The following is a 20,521-nucleotide window of genomic DNA, read 5'->3' as shown; positions in this document are numbered from 1 at the left end:
ATAAGCCTCAGTTTCCCCGAGGCAGCCGTGAGGTAAGAGATCTTTAAGAGAAGGTTCCTCTACTTTCCTTCTCAGGCCTCCTTTCTAACCCTTCTTGATTATGGCCAGGAGAAAATGCATTTTTCCTCTACAGAGCCATTGATTATGTCGAGGGGCTACGAATGGGATTTCTATTACAGGTTCCCCCCGCTGCCACCATCCCCCTCTCTGGAGAGGTCTTGGGAAGTGCCACGCAGTGCAACGACATGGCTCAGGGACCACAAGTCCCGACCGACCTCCAGCTCCCAGGTAACTGAATAGCCTGCAGCAACTCACAGCCGGAGAGGACACTTTCTGTATCAACTAAAATACTACAGGAAAATGATCAAAAGATGGAACAATTTAATGAGTACTCCATTTTCTTATATAATTCCATTAGAGACAAAGTTGGTAATTTATGTCTGAAGCCTAGACCTCTATTCGAAGAGGACATTTGAGTTCACCTCTCATGAATGAATCCCATAACTTTATTAACAAATTCAAAAGAAGTCTGTTTTGTTTTGGTTTTTTTTAGCTTTTCCCTGTGACCCTCTGTTCATATTCAAAACTGTGTTCAAAATCTCACTTTGGACTAGACACATAGAAGAGAACTAAATAAAGAACGACTTGAGTTATACTCTTGCTCCAATTAAGGAAGTTTCTGGAATGCAAATTTCTTACAGGTCAGGACTTATTTCTGAAGGTTCTGTTAAGCTCTTTAACTCCCCAAACTCACACATGGTTAAAACATAGAGTAGGACGGTGAAATTACCAACAATATACCTTTGGATGTCAGAATAAGAGAGATCTATTTCACGATTTAAATAGAAATGGGATTTTTTAAAAGGATTAAATGATTAATCCCACCTCTGCAGAATTAACTAACGGTGATGAAAGGCATCTGGGAAAAGGCCAAATGTTTCATTTTGATAGATCTGCCAGTTCTTATTGAGAACCAAATGCCCAAACCCCAGACAGAAATCTGTTTCTTGAAGGAAAAACTGCATCACCTGTTTTTTGAGCCACTTGAAATTATGTCACCCCACCCCCCTGGGGAAATGTACATGATGCGGTTTCTCGCTTTAGCAGCCTCAGGCTGGAGTTAGTGCCCTCCTGGGTTTCTGTGCTCTGCACAGTGAGCTGTCTTTCCCAAGCTCCAAGCACCTCAATCAAAACACTTACTCTGCTGATGGAGAAGACCATGCCAGGCTTGCCAGAACACACACCCATAAAGCAGTGCCTGAACTGCCAATAGAAGAGGTGTTCGCAAATGAAGGTGATGAGGCTGAGAGCCATGGCGGCCCCCAGCATGTAGAAGACGCCCGCCATGTTGTCAATGTCCAGCTGGCTGCTCATGACCTCATTCTTCTCATTGTGGCAGATGCCCGTGAGCCACAGAGCTTCCAGCTCCTCCATCTCCCCTGGGGACGGGATGGGAAGGAGAACAGGCAGAGAGAGGAGAGAGGGGAGGAGTAGAGAGAGGGGGTGAGAGGGGTTTTGGGGAAAGGAGAGGAAAACATGAGAGAGAAAGAGAGGAGACATAAAGAAAGAAAACCAACAGAGAAAGTTAGTGATTTTATTAAATACCGTTATGTATTAACTTATCAATGTATTCAGGTATTCAATGAAAACATAACGTGGGTACCACCGGTGACACAAAGATAGGAGACGTTACCTCTGTGCCCCGTTACCTACCCAGTGTAAATTGGTATATAAACAATCAGTATGACAAGCTATATGCAGGTCACAAGAGCTGCTTGAATTAGTGAGAGTAATTTTGCAGATGGGTGGCCAGTGGGTTTTCATGAGGAATGTAGGACTTGGAGGTGGGCATGGTGAATGGGTGACTTTTAATTTATATTGTACAAAAAGGCACTCCAGGCAGCAGAAATAGCATGATCAAGGGGAGGAAGGTAGAAAATCACAAGGCGTATTTGGGAAAGGCAGGCAGAACGAGTCAAACAGAGTAACAGTAGGCAAAGGAAGCTGAATACAAAAGGTTGATGCAAGATCGCTGAGGGCCTGAGTATCAGACTAAAGCACTTTGAGCTTTTTGTTGTTGTTGCTGTAGACAGTGAGGAACAACATAACCGAACAAGCGATTCAGAAAATTGCTCTCAAAAAATGTGCAAAGCAGATTGGGTGGGGGGAGGAGAGACAGAGACATATCGGCAGAGAGATTGACTGATTCCCTAGAGGCCCTCAGGCTTCCTGATCTCTTGTTGAAAATATAAGTATTCACAGTAAAAGGGAGGAAGCTGCAGTAAAATGAGACCACCAAATTCGGACCTGCCTCCTTTTAACGCTGCTTAAGGAAGTTTTGATTAATTCAAGTCATGCCAGGTTACAATAACCTTGATCCACTTCAGTGGATACTAGGAATTAGAAAGGTAGAAATCGTAGACAAAAGGAAAATGACGGAAACCATATGCCCGAGAATGCATCTAATTCTAGAGAAGCGAAAATCTGAAAATCTCATGAAGAAAATTGCCTGTTCCGATAGTTCCAGTTTGGTTCAAAATGTGAACCTTGTCTGAATAATCTGACCGAAGCTCTGGCAACTTCTGCAAATCGTCTCTCCAGCTGCTCTTCCTCGTGCACAGAGGCCCCGTTATTGCCTTTAAGTGACAGCTGCGTTACAGTGACAGAAGCTCTTAGACCAAAATGGCTTGTAACGCTCCACCTAGAACCCCCCTCCTCTTTCCAACGTTAATCAAATCACTTTTTACTCATTTCTTGGCTCAAACGATGATTTTCCTAACTAGGGAACAACTGACCTCACCCAGAGTCTGACAATCCCCCTATGCTCTTCTGCTGCTTCCCGCATCCCTAACAGCAAAGATTCTGCAGACAGAACTTAGGGAACCGCTTGGTTGATGGCCTGTGAGGCCAAGTAGAGTCGGGCTGCTCATCTGTAGCTGGATTAGCTTCTGTGAGACGAACAGGAGGAGTAGGTGCTTTAGACAATACAGTGAAGAGGGGTGCGGAAGGCGTGAGTGTAATGAAACAGGAGATGAGATTTTCTCAAAGCAAGCTGTCTGCTCAGTCTGCCACGAGAGTCACGCTGGGGAGTGAGTGCCTTCCGGTGTCTGCCTCTGAGGACCCTGGCCCTGCTTCCTACCTCTTCCAGAGGGAAAAGCAAGATGGGAGAGGGAAGGACGAGCAGATGGCCACGTGTGGATTTCTCTGGGCCCAGAGAGAGCAGAGACCTTTCCGAAACTCCATCCACTGCTCTGGCCACATGCGAGCAGGCTGTTTGGGGAACTTCTAATCCCAGCCCCTCTTACTTTATCCCTGAGGGTTGGATCATACCCTGCAATCCTGAAACACACCTCCTTGACTGACTAATCCTCTCCCCCAAATTTCACCCTGGGTTGGATTGTATAACCACACCCCGCTGCCCCCCGCAGTTCCCTTTGTTGAAGTCCTAACTCCCAGTACCTTGAAATGTGACTTTATTTGGAAGTAGGGTAATTGCAGATGTAACTGGTTAAGATGAGGTCACCTGGATACGGTGGGCTCCTAATCCAATATAACTGGTATCCTCAAAAAGGGAGGGAATCAGACACAGACATGTACAGAGGGAAAACATGCACACAGGGAGAAAGCCATGTGAACATGAAGGCAGAGCAGGGGTGATGCGTCTACAAGCCAAGGAATGCTGTAGATTGCCAGCAAACCACCATGAGCTTAGGGGAGAGGCATGGAGCGGATTCTCCCTCGAGTCCCTCATTAGGAACCAAAGCCGACACTTTGATCTTAGGGTTCTGGCCTCCAGAACCTTGAGCCAAATGTCTGTTGTTTAAGTCACTCAGTTGGTGGTACTTTGTTACAAAGCGTTAGGAAACTAATAATATATACCCTCCAAATCTCCTAGTATACTGTGAAATGCTTTTCTGGAAATGCAGAGGTTAGAGGGATGGGGAAGGAAGAAGGGTTGATGTTTCGGACTGGCCATCGGAAGAGGCCAAATAGGCACTGTCCCTTTCTTTAACTCACCATCTCCGAAGAGCTGCAGGATAGCAAGGTCCACCTGGCGCTTCCATCCAGAATCCTTCTGGATGGCAATGCCATAACCAGTGGAAGCAAAGACCTTCCCGCTGCCAATGGTCACCAGCTTGCAGCCTTCGTCTCTGCCTGCCATGTAGTTCAGCACTGCTGCATCGTAGATGAAGGCATCCAGTTTCCTGCGGGAGAAAGAAACAAACAAAGCAAGTCCAGTGGAAGAATTTTAGTACAAAACTACCCATGGGGTCATTAATAGGAAGCGGTAGGGCTCCAGCAGACTGTGGGGAGAAGTGGTTCAAAGTAAGGCTCAAGGTGGAACTCAGCCAGAAACTAAAGCCTAAATCCCAGGCTGTTCTTTGTGTGATTTCAGGTTGAAAGGAGGAGTTCTCTCCCTCCCACTGGGAATGATGAGAATGTAAGCTGGGCCTGAAGCCAACTCATAAGCTGTGTCTGAAAGGAGATGGAGTAAAAAGGAATCAATAAAAATAATAACAGAAATAATGAAAAGGAACCATCACAATGATAACAACAAATAGCATGGGTTAGACTTATATACCATTTTTCATTTCTCAGTTCATTACAGTCTGGAGTGGGGTAAGTGTAGGTAGACGTGCAGCAGTAGATGGGCAATGCTTTTTTTGCAGTCGGAAGGGTTTCAATATTCTGTTTTGCAGCGCAAGGAGAGAAGTGAGTCACTGGGGTGGTGGCAGCACAAGCTTGTGTCAAGAGCAAATGTGTGAAACCACAAGCCAGTGCAGCATACAGCAGAATTCAGAGAATTCAAATTCCAAAACGTATGAGAATCTCATTGTACCTACTGTGCTTTTCAAGGAAAGAATATATAGGGAAGGGGGTAAAGCTAGGGGCAAGGTCAGGAAGGTACAGGTCAGTATTTAAACACATCAAAGGGAGAAGAAGAAATTGATATATTCATATAGGTAATAGGTCTGCAAGAAAGAAAGGCAGGCATCTTCCTCTTCACTTTTACAAGTTAAGTTAGCTTTACTCCTCCTTAAGAAAAAAGAAACCCTTTCTGGCATGATAAGACACAGAACACTTTTTCAAAAGGCCTGTGAGTATCCTTTAGGAGGCGTGTCCATCAAAAAGCCAAAGCTCTGATTGACAACTGTGATTGTACCAGGGACCAGACTGCCCAGAGTGGTCCATCCCAAACTCAAATCCCATCTTCTGAAATCTGCTGTGACTTCATAATGATAAGACGGAGTCTAACAGTATTTAATAAACATGCATCTGGGTGGTTCTTCCAGAACCAGAGCCACCAGGAGGTCTAAGTGTTGCTAGTTAACCTACAACACAGGAAATCAGCTATGAGGCCCCAGGACCCTCAAATTCCAACAACTCTCATGGTCAACTGTCTGTCTTATTCTGCAGCTGTGGCTTCTGAAGGCCAAATGAATGAAGGAACCCATGTGGCTGAGATTATGCAAGCAAACATATTTGCAGTTCATGAGCTCCTTTTAGTGAACGAACTGAGATTATAGAGCTGGAGCAAAGAATGCCGATTTTGTTGGAATTGGAAATTGGTTAACACATTCTTACTGTGTGTTATCTAAAAACGTTTACCCTTTCATTGTTTATTTCTCCCTGTCCATAAGACACCAAAATCATCATTTTCACCTTTTGGTCAACAGGTCTTTATTTCGTGTGTAATGTGTGAACTTTAGCCTTGACTCTCCCCTTTGACTTTTACATCTATTACATTCTTGTTTCATGTTTACATTAATGCAAGTAGAATACAGTTTATTAAAAATACATAGAAGTGAATAATAGCATAGGAATCTCTGTGCACTGGCCTGAATTACACTGACACTTTAACTTGGAGATCCATAAGGAGCAAATGCTGCCTTCTTTGCTTTAACATGGTGTGGCACCAAGCATGGCACATCTGATTCCACGTATGTTTAATAAACGTGAGCAACATATCAAAGATTCTGAGCTTGGAAGCAGTTCTTACCCTGTTTTCAGGGAGAGCAATGCATCATCCACACCCCTCTGGTTGAACTTCCCCATGTAGGCGTGCATTTCCGCATAGTTATTGCGAATATTCCTCTCCGTGCTGCCGTTGGGCACAGTACCGAAGCGGAAAGGGGGTGAGAAGTCATTAGGTCTCTGGAACTGGAGACAGAGAGAGAGAGAGAGAGAGAGAGAGACAGAGAGAGACAATATGAGTGCTTCAGAAAATGTGAAGAGATATTACGTTAACTTTAGTGGATTTATCATGGAAGGGACAAACAAGAGTTCACCAAATACATTAGCCCTCACTCAGGAGCAGCAATTGCTATCTGAAAGTGAACTTCAATTCAACTCAATTTATTCCACATTGTTGAGAGCTTTCTATCTGCCCACCCTTGACTTGAATCTGTAACACTTGTGTGCCTCATTTATGCACACTGCACAAAACCAGGGATGATGGAAATGTGCTATTAGCGTAACTGCAGTGGGCTGGTTATCTTTATTTCTGAAAATTGTGTGATATCTGCTTCCAGGCCCCTTCATTGCACTATCAAGGCTACAGGACCTTAGTGAGGTAAGCTACATTATACTCCTGAAAATCACTTGTTGGATAGCAAATATGTTTTGCTAAGAAGTTTTCTCTTGACCTTGCTTGATGCTTTAAAAGCCCATAGTTATCCTACATGAGTTGTAGGATAAATTGTAAAAGCAAATGCAATTTTAATTATGTTCCCTCTCGTGTTTAAGAACTGAGTGTGTATTACCAGGGCTTAGCATCACAAAGTGAAATGTCTTGGATTTTCACCCCTATGACATCAACTTTATTTCTGGCTATTGCCCTGCAATGAGCAAGTCTTTGTGTTGCTTCCTGAACACACAATTCATTCATTTGTATCTTCACGGCCTCACAGAGTCTGTTCCCTCAGCCTGAACTGACCTTTCTCCCCGGGCCAATTCATGTCCTTCACCTCAACATGTAACTCAAAGCAATTTCTTCAGGACACTTTCTATGAGTTCTTCTTTCCATCAAGTCTACCCAACAGTGACCCATCAGTACTTTGTGTTCTTGGTTTAGATCATTATAATTAATACTACAAATTCATTTACTTTCTAAATGAGCTGGCTAAGTTCTGAGAGCTAGTCTGTGACGTAGTCATGAAGCTCTAGATTGAGACAGATATGGACTGAAGAGCAGCTCTGCCACTTACTACTGTGTGACGTGGGGCAAGTAACAGGAGCTCTCTGTGCATAATTTCCTCATACGTAATAAGGAGACAATAATGTCTACTTTTCAAGATTGTTGTGTGTATTAAATGATACAATGTACAAGAAGTGTATGGCACAGCATCTTGCACACAGTAAGTGCTCAAAGAAGACTCCTTATATTATTTTAAATTCATGTCTATATTCTGCATTCCCTAGCAAACTTCATACTTTCTAAGTTTCTCACTCTATTAGAACAGCAATGATCAGACAGAATGTGACCAGAGTGTGTGGTCATATGTGCTGTGCCTTGGTATAGGAAAGACAATCTAGATATCTGAAGTCCACTTGGTTTCAATACTATACCATTTACTGTGGAGATAGATACATTTGAAAATCTAACTCAGGAGTACTCTGAAGCTTTGGAGCTGTCTGGGCTTCAAGCCATCCTCCTTTCTCCTTCCCTTGACCTGAGACACTCAAGAGCTTCTCAGAATATGGGGATTTCATGGACCACAAAATGTCACAGCACCAGGAACCGCAAATGCCATCTTCATTGCTTAAAGTTGGCCATAGTTAAAAGTAAGGTCATGCAGTGGTGTTTGTTAGGTAATCTGAAATGCATCAAAAGACCACTACTCTCTGACTTATCAAGGTGCTTTTTGCCATTAAGAGTTTCTGTTTAATTATTTTTAAACAGGTTGTGATTTTTAAGTGAATAAAGACACTATAAAAGAGTCAAAGAATTTTAGAGTTGGATGAGCCACTCAAGGTTAACTAGTCCAAACCTTTCATTTTACAGATGAAGACAGAGGCCCACAGAGGACAAGTAATTTGCTCAATGTCCCACAATAGCAGTGATGGCTAACATTATCAGGAATCATGTTGGCTTAATTAATAGTATTCCTCATGGTCCCCAGCAGATAACAAGTTTAAAGTAAACAGGGATATGTTTTGTTGGAAGAGACAGAATGCTGTGCATAGAACTGTCAATTACAACACTTTAGATGTTTGAAAAAAGGTATCCCCCAATCAAAAGTAGAGTAGATACCATGGCAGGCAGCAGTATAACCAAATAAGCTCCCTTTAATCAGTAATTCCCCACTTTGCTAGGACAATGACAACTGATGCTCACAGTGTCCAAATACTAGGGTCCAAAGTATTTTCTGAAACATCAATGAATGTTGAAATCATGTCCAGTACAATTCTGGTATAAATTTTTATGTTCTAGTTTTTTTGAAAATCAGCAATCCATGTAAGGTAGATACAATAATTTTTTTTAAACTAAAAATTTTTTATTGAAGTATAATTGATTTATAGTGTTGTGTTAATTTCTGCTGTACAGCAAAGTGATTCAGTTATACAAATATATATTATTTTTCATATTCTTTTCCATTATGGTTTATAACAGGCCATTGAATATAGTTCCCTGCGCCATATAGTAGGACCTTGTTGTTTATCCATTCTATATATATAATAGTTTTCATCTGCTAATCCCAAACTCCCAATCCTTCCCCCCCACCCACCGCCTCCGCCTTCCCCTTGGCAACCACAAATCTGTTCTCTATAGATACAACAATTTTTGATTAACCAAATGGAATGTGATACCCAGAGTGCCTCACGTCCTGATGAAGCTAGATTATGGGAAGTTTCCATACTACACTTAATTAACTTTAATTTCTAAGTTATCTTTAGATTTCTAGACGCTGTTTTATAACTATATCTTTGAATACATAAAAACTAAAGAAATAATAAAGGACCTAGAATAGCCAAGATGACCTTGAAGAAGAAGAACAAAGTTGAAAGACTTATACTACCTGACTTCAAGACTTATAAAGCTGTAGTAATCATGACAGTGGGATATTAGCATAGAGAGAGTAAAGACATCATAGGAACAGAATGGAGTGCCCCCAGTAGACCAACACATGTATGGTGCAAAGGTGATTCAGGACAGATAGGACAGTCTTCAACCAGTGGTGTCAGAACAGCTAGCTATTCATATGCAAAAAACCTTCATTCCATACCTCTCAAGATATATAGAAATTAACACAAAGTAGATCATATATCTAAATACAAATCCTAAAATTATAACATTTCCAGGAGAAAATATAGGAGAAAGGTTTTGTCACCTTGAGTTAGACAAAGGTTTCTTAGATATGACACCAAAGTACAATCCACCACAAAAAAAAAAGATAAATTGGACTTTGTTAAAATTAAGAACTCTTTGAAAGACACCGCTAAAATCATGGAAAGACAAGCCACTGGCAAGATAAAAATATTTGAAAACAATTTAAAGCTATTAAAGAGCTAAAGGAATTAAATAAGAAGATAGCAAGACTCTTGAATAGTTAAAGCATCTTCCATCAGAAAACAATCAGAGAAATCAGCCAACACTAGAAGAATGGAAGGCGTGGTCCTGTGGAAAGCATTGGTCTTGGAGGCAGACAATTTGGATTTGAATTCCAGATCTTTCTCTGACCGACTGCATGAACATGGGCAAGTTATTTAAATTCCTGGAGCTCCATTTTTCTGGAAGCATTATTTTTAATTAATATTGAGATAATATCTGGGATTACTTAACACAATATCTGGCACATGGTGGATTCTCAAAACTATTAACTGCTTCCATGAGGATGAAGTTCTAATATCTAAAATTGTCTTATGTTAGATAATGTTCCCTAAAATGGAAAACTCTTGTTCCCTAATTTGTTCCTTAAACTCAGCCAGTCTGGGGACCAAAAGGGTGAGTGTATCACCCCACAATTAGCCGAAGCAGAAGCAGAAGTGAGCCTGCCTCTTCCTTTGAAGATTCTTGTCCCAGCTTGGTGAAATTTAAATAAAAACCTAGATTTTTAAAAAAACTGTCATTGGAACTTGAAGTTTACTAAAATTCATGGCCATGGAGAACTGTATTTTTAGTGAGGAAGAAGGAAAAAAAGAATCCTCCAAATACCACCTTGATGCTTCCAATAAATGCCCTGTAATAAAACTTACCCCAAGCTGTGAGGCATTATATGGCACTTATTTAACCTGAATGGCAATCTGTGCTCTCTGGGGTTTGGGGAAGGAGTAAAATTTAGTACCGTCCAGAACCAGAAGTCTTAAAAATTCATAGAACAAGAAGGACTCTAAGAAACACATTTTTAAAATATTAAAAAACCCAATACACCAAGGAGACCAGCATTGAATTAAAAAGCTCAGTCTGATTTTCAAATAGGGAATTTTATATAGTATTCCTTATTAGTCGCCTTGGGCCATTATAGAGCTTCCTTGAACTTGGAATCTTTTCCCAGAGCTACCCAGGTCGGGATTCTAAAAACATAGAGAGGAAAATAACAACGCAGAAAGGAAGGAACCTGGGGGATGGATCCCATTTCACAGATGAGGAAACTGAAGCTCTGAAGAGACCAAGGAAGTTGTCCCAGGCCACGTGGTGAAACAGGAGGACCAGCTGATAGGGCTTGACCCCCGAGCTGAGCCGTCCCGCTGCGGCTCAACCAGCAGCCGCCTGGCTCTACTGCTCCCGGGGGTTGAAGCCACGCACTGTGCAGCCGCCCGGTGAGGGCATCCTTCCCTTCCTGTCACATCAGATGCCAACACCTCCTTGGGATTCAACACAGGCTGCCCAGCCATCACTGCAAGCTCGCTCTCGCACAAGGGCAAAACAGTGCCAGAATGTTAAGAGACCTGTAATCTCACTTGATCCTCCTGGAGAGCTGCCGGCAATCAGAATTCAGCCCTCTGAGCTCCTCAGACCATCATCTCAGCCCCCATCTTAACGACCTCAGAGTGAGTTAGTCTTGGCAGTCAGGCAAGGAGAGAGGTGCGGAGGCCAGGAGCAAAGGCCCTTTCCCCACCCAGAGATGGTGGGATTAGGGGGCCCTGGGGCTGCCCCTTCCCAACAGAGAGGCTCTCCCGCAGCCTGCTGCAGAGGGAGAGGGAAAGGGAAAGGGGAAGAAGTCAAGGAAGTGGAGATCTGGTCCATTTTGTTTATTTATTAAATACATATATAAACCGATTTTACTACGTATAAGGCATTACTAGTTTGTTAATAGCAGCTACGCATATTCAACACCTATATATGTACTGGGAACAACTCACGTTATCTCCTTTAATGATCATTAAAATGCGTCCATTCATTTGACAAATATATCCTGAGCATCTAATAGTGCAGAGGACTGTATTTATGAGGAAGCAAGAAGTTTACATACCAGAGAGTCAGAGATGTAAACATTCATTCAGTTTTTCATTCCTTTACTTTTTCATTCATTCATTTGTTCATTCATTCATTCTTTCATTCATACAGACATTCAGCACATAGTTATAGCATCTGTCACGATCTTCTGGGTGCTGGGGATACAGTATGACAGGAGAGTAAGAACCTGCCTTCAAGGAGTTCACATTGTAAAGAAGTAGGGCAGATAATAAGTCGTTTGTTTTCTCATGTAATGGACTAATATAGAGCCACAGATTCTTTGCTAGTCCTTGTACGAGAGAGGAAGTATGTCCCCTGTCCTTGATTCTGGCCTGGCCTTGTGACTTGCTTGACCAATAGAATGTGCAGAAGTAACATTCTGGGACTTCTGAGGCTAGGTCATAAGAGCCTTGCAGTTTCCTCCTGGGCCTCTTGGAACCTGGCTCCGAGGGGAGCGGTCACCTCTGTAAGAAGCCCTATGACCCTGCGGGCTCCACGCCGGAGCTGTCGTATCTAGGCGCTTCTATCTGCCGGCCCGGCTGAGCCCAGCCTTCCAACCACTCAAGCGAGGGCACCAGGCAACCCCGCCCACACATCTGACCCACAAACTGGGGAAATACAATGAAATGGCCCTTGCTTTAAGCCACCCACCAGGTGCTGGGGTAGGTTGCCGTGCAGCCATAGATAATGGGCACACAGGTGATCTCCAATAGTCAGAACCAAGTGCTGGGAAGAAATGGACACAGCTATGATACAGGATGAAGAGCGACTGGCAGAGACGAAGTTTAGGCTGGCTGTCCTAAGAAGCCCCCTCTGGGAAGGTGGCTTCTGAACAAAGCGCTGGATGACGAGGAGGACCCCGGCACGTGGGCATCGGGGGAAGTGCAGCGGGTGTGGCTGGGGGACTGGGAGTGACACGCTGGGCGCCACGGAGCAGCGTGCCCGTGACAGTGGAGGCCAGAGCAAAGGGCGCTGTCCTGAACAGCCTTAAGGAGGCTGCAGAGCCGGGGCAAAGAGCTGAAGGGAGAGTTATCTAGTAGGACAAGAGGAGAGAAGGGGTTTTTAGATCGACACAGCAGTCTGTGCAGACGCAGGGCCCTGGGAGAGACCGGGCATGACTGGAGATCATGAGCGGTTTGTCATTGCCGGAGCCTAACAGATACGGACGGCCCTGGTAACTGGAGGGTAACAGGGCTGAAGAGGCAGGGCCTGGCTCACAACGGGAGTTGAATTCTGCACAAAGGAGTTCAGAGTCCATGCCCTAAGGGAAAAGAAACAGCAGAGCCTCTGGAGCCAGACTGCTTGAGTTCAAATCCCAGCTCTGCCGCTTAATAGCTGTGTGACCTGGAGCAACTCACTTAACTTCTCTGTGCCCCAGTTTCCCCATCTGTACAATGGGGCTAATAATGCTACCTACCTCATGAGGCTTCTTAGTGCTCAACAGGTTAATCTGGGCAACATGTTAGCACAGTGCCTGGCACGTGTTAAATACACTATATTAGCTATTATTACTGTCATCGTCATCATTATCAGAAGCAACTGAAGAATTCTGGCCGAGGGTCAAGACTGGGTTTTTGTGTTAGAAAGAGCCCGGAGGGTCAGCATGAAGAGCAGGTTGGAAGGAACAAAGCAGAGAGACAGGAGCTGAGGAGGGCATGCGCGCGGATGAGGGTCTGGGCCCCAGGGAGCACAGGGACGGTCAGACGCTTCCTGACCGTCCAAGAATGGGAAAGAGGCCGTACGCACAGCTAGATGAAATCACGACCGCGGGCTGCGTGCCAGTGCCACCGAAATTCCACAGGAGAGAGGCTGCAAGCAGCCCGGTTTCCTGGATGGCTTCTTGGAGGAGGCTGCATTTAACTTGGTAGGGGGATGGGTTGGGCTTGGAAGGGTGGAGGTGGGTCGGGAATGTCCCTTCACGTTAGAAGAACCCTCTGCTGTAAGACACTCCTCGTCCAACTCTGTTCAGTTCCCACGGTGAGGAAGGAAACAGATCCTCGCGGGGTTTTTGAGGCCATGATGGCAGAAGAAAAGAAAACCAGAACCCTCCTCCATGTTGATGGCGCCCAGGCTTCTGCGCTGACGACCAGACACAGCCCAGTGAGGGCTAGTGTTAGATCTTGGGAATGACAGCAGGCGAAGGAAAGGGTCTCTACTCAAAGGAGGAGGGAGGCAAGGGGGGGGGAGCATCCCTTCCGGGGTGGCTGGCGACCCTGAAAGATGGCTCTTCTCCTTCAGTCGGGAGTCCGATTAGTGTATGCAAATTAGGACAAACCAGCTCCGTGACCTTGAAGAGATGGATGTTGTAATGTTCTGTTTGCAGGGTCCACCCGCGTGAGACACGGAGTCTGGGGGCTTTTGTCTTCAAAGCTTGACAGTCCCACACGTCAATATCCATTCCATCACTCTGGCTTTCACATTTGAATCACACACAGAAAGTCAATGCCCAAATGCCACTCAGCCCTCTGAGGCACCCAGGAGAAAAGGTGGGAGTGCTTAGGCTACGAGGGCAGCTTTTGCCCGGGCTACTAATAATGAGGAGGTGGCAGAACAGCGGAATTCTTCGGGGACCACTTTACCTATGCAGCTCTCTCCTCTTATCACTGCTATTAGCATCTGCACCTTCTGTTTTCACAGGGCTGTTTTATCACTGACTTTCATTATTTTTTATGTACAGTTCTAAGCATTTTGTTATTCTATTGATTCATTCATTCATTTAAATTGGGGTAAAATAGACATCAAATTGACCATTTTTTGTTATTGATATATCTTTTAATCCATTGTTTGTAGTTTGGTTTTGCTTTGTGATCCAATCTGAGAACCCTTTGCCTTTAACACAGGAATTTGTGCTATTTTTATTTATTCATAGGAAAGGTATGTTTGGTACTCATTTTATCATCTAAAAATGTCCTTCTGTTTTAGCAATAAAATTTACCATTTAACATATTTCTAAGTGTACAGTTCTGTGACCTTAAGTGCATTCACATTGCTGTGCGACCAGCACCACCATCTACCTCCAGAACTTTTTCATCTTCCCCAACTGCGATGCCATACCTGTTAAACAGTAACTCCCCGTTCATTCAATTAATTTTAACCACATAGAGAATCTTGTAACCAGCAGCACGATCAGGGCACAAAACAATTCCATCGCCCCAAGAATTCCCTTATGTTCCTTGTCTGCAGTCCTCCCTCCACCTTTAACCTCTGGCGACCACTGGTATCTGTCCTCTGTTCCCATAGTTTTGTCTTTTCCAGAATGTCCTACAAATGGAATCACACAGCATGTAGCCTTTTGAGACGGGCTTTGCACTTCTCATAATGCCTCTGAGATTCATCCATGCTGCTGCTGTGTATCCGTAGGTCATTCCTTTTTATTGCCGGGTAGAATTCCACTGTATGGCTGTATTGGTTTGTTTATCCATTCACCCACGGAAGGACATTTTGGTTACTTTCAGCTTGGGATAACTATGAATAGAGCAGCTATAACACTGACATACAAATTTCTGTGCGAGCATAAATTCTCATTTCTTTAAGGTAAATGGGCCATGAGAGCTACCACACTGCCTGGGACCCCGTCCCCCCAAGTGCACCTCTTTTTGCATCTCTCCTCTCTTTTGATCCTCCCAATTTTCCCATGAACTATAAAGTAAGTACATCAACTGTTATTACCTTATTATTCTGCCTGATATTCATTCTTCCCATAATATTATCCTACAGCCAAAGTAGGATGATGTGTGTATGTGCGTGTGGCTTCAGACTCTGAACAACACCTGAAGGCGGGACGGGGTGGCTGGGGAAAGTGGTCCCCGTCCTCTCCCACGGTGACACCTTGTTCGCCCAAAGAGGAGAGAAGGTCAGATGACAACACAGACCAGACTCCCTGAAGGTATGATCTTCACTGTTCCATGGCCCGTAAGTACTTGGGACGGATGGGGAAAGCAGGCAGAATGCGCTTACACTGAAAGGGCCATGTAATGACAGAACAGTTAAGTAACGACATGGGTTATGGGCTCAGAAGATCTAAATTCAAAACCGAGCTCCACCGTTTATTAACTGAGTGACTTAATAAACAAACCACTTAGCTTTGAAACTGAATTTCAACAATGTTCAGGAGGAGAAATAAGGAATAGCATCTCATTACAAATCTTCCATTTCAAACATAGGGCCCAGGGTAGCCACCTAGGACCCCACCATGGAACGAGCTGGCTGTGGATATAGTGATGGATTAGAAAGTCAGACTCTTCACCTTCATGAGAGTTATAATCTGGGATGGAAGTGGGGGGAAAAATAATTGTTTTTACATTTCATTATACATTATTCATCGGAGAGAATATTGTTCAAATTCATTTGGAATAGGTGACTGACTTGCGATAACAATAACACAGAATGTAGTTAGAAGATACAGGTATATAATGAATGTGCCCAAATTAACTCAGTTCTCTTCCTGGGCACCAGGAGAAACTGATCCCATTTTGCTACCAGGAAGTGAGTCAGCATTTAGGAAGCACTTGACACCTTAGTTGTTTCTGCTCTTTTTTCTCTTGTTATTAATATTAGTACTGTGGTTGTCTACAGTGGCAAATACATCTAAGTTTGCATGTGAAGAAACCTCTACTTGGATGCAAGAAGCCTGGTAAGTATCTCTTCACAACTCTGGGTGCTGTGCTTCTGGGGAAGGAGCCCCTTGCCTCTCTGAGCTGGGGCTCTGGTGGGTGACAGGCTGTAGAGGGGAGAGAGTGATGGAGGGAACAGAACTCGCTCTCCTCCTGTCACTTCCCTCCTGCTGTGGCCCAAACAAGAGCTTGTAGAAAAGAAAATACAAGAGCTTGTAGAAAAGAAAATACAAGAGCTTGTAGAAAAGAAAATACAAGTTCTTTGGATTCCTGGAATTTATAGTTAATGATCAGTATTCCTCATTGTAAAGCAGTCACTTCTTTTGTATTTTCCTAAATTTGCATATATAAGCCTTAATAAATATTTCCTGAAATATTTCATAAGATTAGATAGTGGCATCATAGTTCATGTCAGCTCGCTGAGGTTTGGTCCCTGAGCTAGTAGAGCAGAGCAGATGGGCTTACTCCTGCATTATGACACTTCACCATGTCATACTTGTACCCTGAAGTCTTAGGTGGGTAACCCTAAAGTATCAACATCAGCACACGTTTAACGTGGATAATCCGTGCATAAGTCGCTGAGCTCTGAAATGAGTATCAAATGAAATGGGGCAACAGATACAATTCTTACATTGCAGTTCAGTTGGAAATAATAGTGAGAGTATAATACAGACACAGCTAACACGTCTATGTTAACGTACCACACAATTTACATATAGTAACTCACTAATCTTCCCATCCACCCTATGAGGGAGGTATTATTATCCCCATGTAACCGACATGGAAACTGTTGCCCAGAGAGATAAGTAACTTGAAGAAAGCCACAAACCTAGGCTTCCAATCCAGGGTTCTCACACTTATCTGTAAAACACATCACAGAGCTCTAGATACACAGAGCAGATGTTCAGCAAACCTGTAGAGTAGAATAATCCGATGACTAAATGAATAGGCCAAGTTCCAAAAGGGACGTAAGGAAAGTAAAGGCAATGGAGGTTTACAGGGAGTCGAGATCATCATAAGAGAATGGGGATGAGGAGGGTACAGGGAGGAAGCAGAGACGGAGCTGACTTCTACAGATGGGCCAAGATTTATACAGGAAGATGTGTGGGGAGGGCACTCAGGACAAGAGGAAGGGCACCAGCAAAGATGCAGAGGGACCCGGGCACAGTGTGTCAACAGAAGTTGGAAAGAATATTTGTATGTGTGAATATGGACCACCGAGTTGGTGTCTAGGCAGGAGCTGAGCGGCCGAGCACGTGTCGTGGTCGGGCAGGGGAAGGACGCAGCATTTAGTTATCATTACACAGCTAAAGCAACCGAATGAAGAACTGAGAGGCTGGGGCGGGGATGCTCACCGGGGGTCTGGCCTGTTCCCAGGAGAAAATAACGGGAGGAATATATGGAAAAGACACCAAAGCGTAAGCCTTGACAGAATCCAAGTCTGCTCATACGTTCAGAAGAAGGAAGGAGAGGACGTGTCAGGGGGGCCTCATCCACACCACCTCCTCTCCCACTGCTCTCCTCGCCCGCCCCTCATAGCCACCCTGGCCTCCTGGAAGATCCTAAGAACACCGAAATCCCCAGATACCCATCGCTCCCTCACGAACTTCAGGTCAGACCTGATAGTCTCACTGAGACCTTCCCTGACCGCCAGATTTAAAGATGCAACTTCTCTGCCAACACTATCTCCCTTCTCTGCTTTATGTTTCTCTGTGCAGTAAACACCTTCTTAGATTGCATATAATTGCCTTTTACTTTTCTCCCTTCCGCCAACCCCGCCTTTAGAATACAAGTGACATGAAGGACAAGATTTTTGTCTGTTTTGATCACTGCTGTCTCTCGGGTACCTAGAATAGAAAGTGGAACTTTGTAGGCTCTCAGTATGAATGAATGACTAAATGAGTGAATGAACTGAATAGCACAAATGTAGATCTATTTATTATATTTTAAAAAATCACTCAAAGTGCCCTCCTTGCTGGTGAATGCATCATCAGGCAACACAGTTGAGAATGAGCTTGTGCTCTTCTGGCATCCCTGGTGAATAAGGAGTTAATACGTCCTCAGGCCGGCTGGGGACACCTTTCCTGTCCCTGTCTCCATTTTTGCCTTCAAAAAATATATCCGAGCTGAGATCCCACAAGAGCTTGTCAAATTTAGGACTTGACAGTGCGTATGGATATTTCTTTGGCACCAGAAACGTGACAGAGCTGGAGATGATTATGGTAACATGGGGATGAAGGAAACAAGAGGCGTAAGGACTGAGGCATTTGAATTTTATCCTTACGTCATCCTGTGCCTGACCGGTGGCCTTGATCGTGCCTCCTCAACCTCCCCTTAGGCGAGACTGTTACAAAAAGCTGTTACTGCCTTCTGTCCGCTCACACCACTGCGCGGACAGACCTGTGAGAGCGCAGGGACCGTGTAGGTATTTTATGAAAGTTGTGGGCGCTGGCAAAGAGACATGGCCTTTAAAGAAGATTTTAAGTAAATGGTACAGATGGATTCACAGTGGAAACTGGGACTCCAGAGCTTCCGTAGAAGCCCCGGCAGCTCATCTACAGTTTGGGGGACACCGCTGAGGGTTACTACCAGGATTTCCATATGCAGGATGCCCCAGGAATTTAGGGGCGCTCCACTTGTTAGCATGATGACCTGAGGTTCTTATCACAGTGGAAACAGCTCAAGGGTTGCAAAGTTGGGGTCAGGGGCGGGCAGCCAAAGGTCTGTGCCAGGCAGGGCTGAGGATCCAGGGAGAGGCGTGGCAGGGGGACGGGCACACCTCTGCTTTCCTGGCCACCAATCAGATCAGTCACTTCCAAACCAAGAGATGGAAACTCCAGCATGAGCGCACACGCTCGCATTGTGCCACATTTACGCAGACCAGAACTCCTTGCCTTGGTCAATAAAGTCAGCCCCCAAGCAGGGGACATTGCAGCCTGCAGAGTGTCGGCCCAGGGAGGGGGTCAGTGATCCCGCTGTACACACTGCATCCCCTTCTGGGGTCACAAGGGACCCGCACAGCAGAGGGCTCCAACAAGTCCTTTGGTAAAGGAACTTATTTAACCTTGTTACAGCATTTTCCCGAACACGTTCTGCTGTGGATCTTTTAAAAGAATACCCATTATGTGTCCCAGGACACTCGTGGGCTGTGAAACAAAGTTTGAGAAATGCCGACTGAGCGACGTCCTCATTGTGGAGAGCAGGAAGCAGAGGCCTGGGCAGTTCATGACCTATCCAGGGCCAAAGGGCCATCCCCGGCCCCTGTCCCCTCCATCCCCTCCATCATCCAGACACCACGCGCATACTGAGCATCTACTCAGCACCAGGGGCTGCTCGAGCGTCAACATCAAGGGAAGGCAGAGGCTTCCACTCCCCGGGGCCTTTAGGGATAATGAGAGTCCAGTTGTGCTTCCCTTGTCCTTAATGGGCCTCCAATTACAATGCGAGTGTCATTATTATAAGGCAACTGCTACAAAAGTAAAAGACCAATAACCACAACAGGAGAGGAATGGATTTAACTTCTCCATTTGACTGAGGGTTAAGTCAAAAGCCCTTTCACTTTCAATCCTTTTGTCGTAGATCATCCTAAACTACGGTAATTCACACTCCTCTTTAGGGTTACCCTTCATCAGACGTACTCAGTGAGCTCTGCTATGCATCATGATACTGGGGTGTGAACGCTGCGTAGGAATTTAGACCCAAAAGATCAAAGATGGTTTAAGAGATTGTGTTTAATATGTATTTATTCCAGGAAAATCTTAGAAACTGTTTTTACTTTTAATAATTCCTTTATATAAAGCTGGTTTGATCATCATTTATCTCTTTTCCCTCTCAAAGTGGAAAGTGGCACTGTTACAGTTATTTCAGGGCTGGCTACCTCTTGTTAAACGAGTGATGGGAGAGCAGAAAGCACTTGCTGGACACCTGGCTGATTGAGAAGCTGAGGTCTCACACTCAGAGAACAATCGGACTTCGTGAGCACATGCGTACACAGAGGGCCCACCACACCCTGCTCACACATGAGCTGAGGAGCCATCAGGGGCTTGGAGAAATCAAATATCTTGCCAAATAAATCCTGAGGTCACTTTATAATTTAAGATATGACTAGCCACGACAGTAGTATTATTCGGTATTCTTTTTATACACATGCTTGATTTAGATGATTTGACAGTAGAAATCACAAGACGAGCAAATTCTGAGACTATAAATGTCCAATATTTCTCTACATTACCCTCTCTTCCCCACCATTATTGATGAAACTATCTCCTCCTGTTCTGCACATTCAAAGGGCTAATAAAGAAAAGGAAGTATTGGCTTATGCTATGAACGCTATATGAATTATATAACTGTCTTATTCATTCATTCATTCAACTAAATAGTTCATTAACTCATTCTTCAACAAATATTTGAGCACCTATATTTGCCAGACTCTATTATAGTTACTGTGGATACATCAGTAAATAAGGTCAAAAAGTCTTGTCCTCATGGAGGTTACGTCTAGCAGGGAGAG

At 44.3% G+C, this 20,521-nt stretch overlaps 1 protein-coding gene across 1 annotated transcript in view; it reads right to left on the bottom strand.

The window, feature by feature from the left end:
* The window catches only part of GRIN2B (glutamate ionotropic receptor NMDA type subunit 2B), a 651,979-nt gene that overhangs the window by 16,902 nt on the left and 614,556 nt on the right, over positions 1-20,521 (bottom strand). Inside the window, exons 15-17 of the mRNA XM_082421982.1 lie at positions 6,002-6,162; positions 4,018-4,205; positions 1,201-1,439 (exon numbers count right to left, since the gene is read on the bottom strand). Of these exons, the coding sequence (XP_082278108.1) occupies positions 1,201-1,439; positions 4,018-4,205; positions 6,002-6,162 (588 nt within the window). The remainder of the gene's footprint in view (positions 1-1,200; positions 1,440-4,017; positions 4,206-6,001; positions 6,163-20,521) is intronic.

The sequence above is a fragment of the Balaenoptera physalus genome, assembly GCF_965194825.1.
Source record: "Balaenoptera physalus genome assembly, chromosome: 13".
NCBI lineage: Eukaryota > Metazoa > Chordata > Mammalia > Artiodactyla > Balaenopteridae > Balaenoptera > Balaenoptera physalus.
This window is presented reverse-complemented; position numbering and strand designations above follow the sequence as displayed.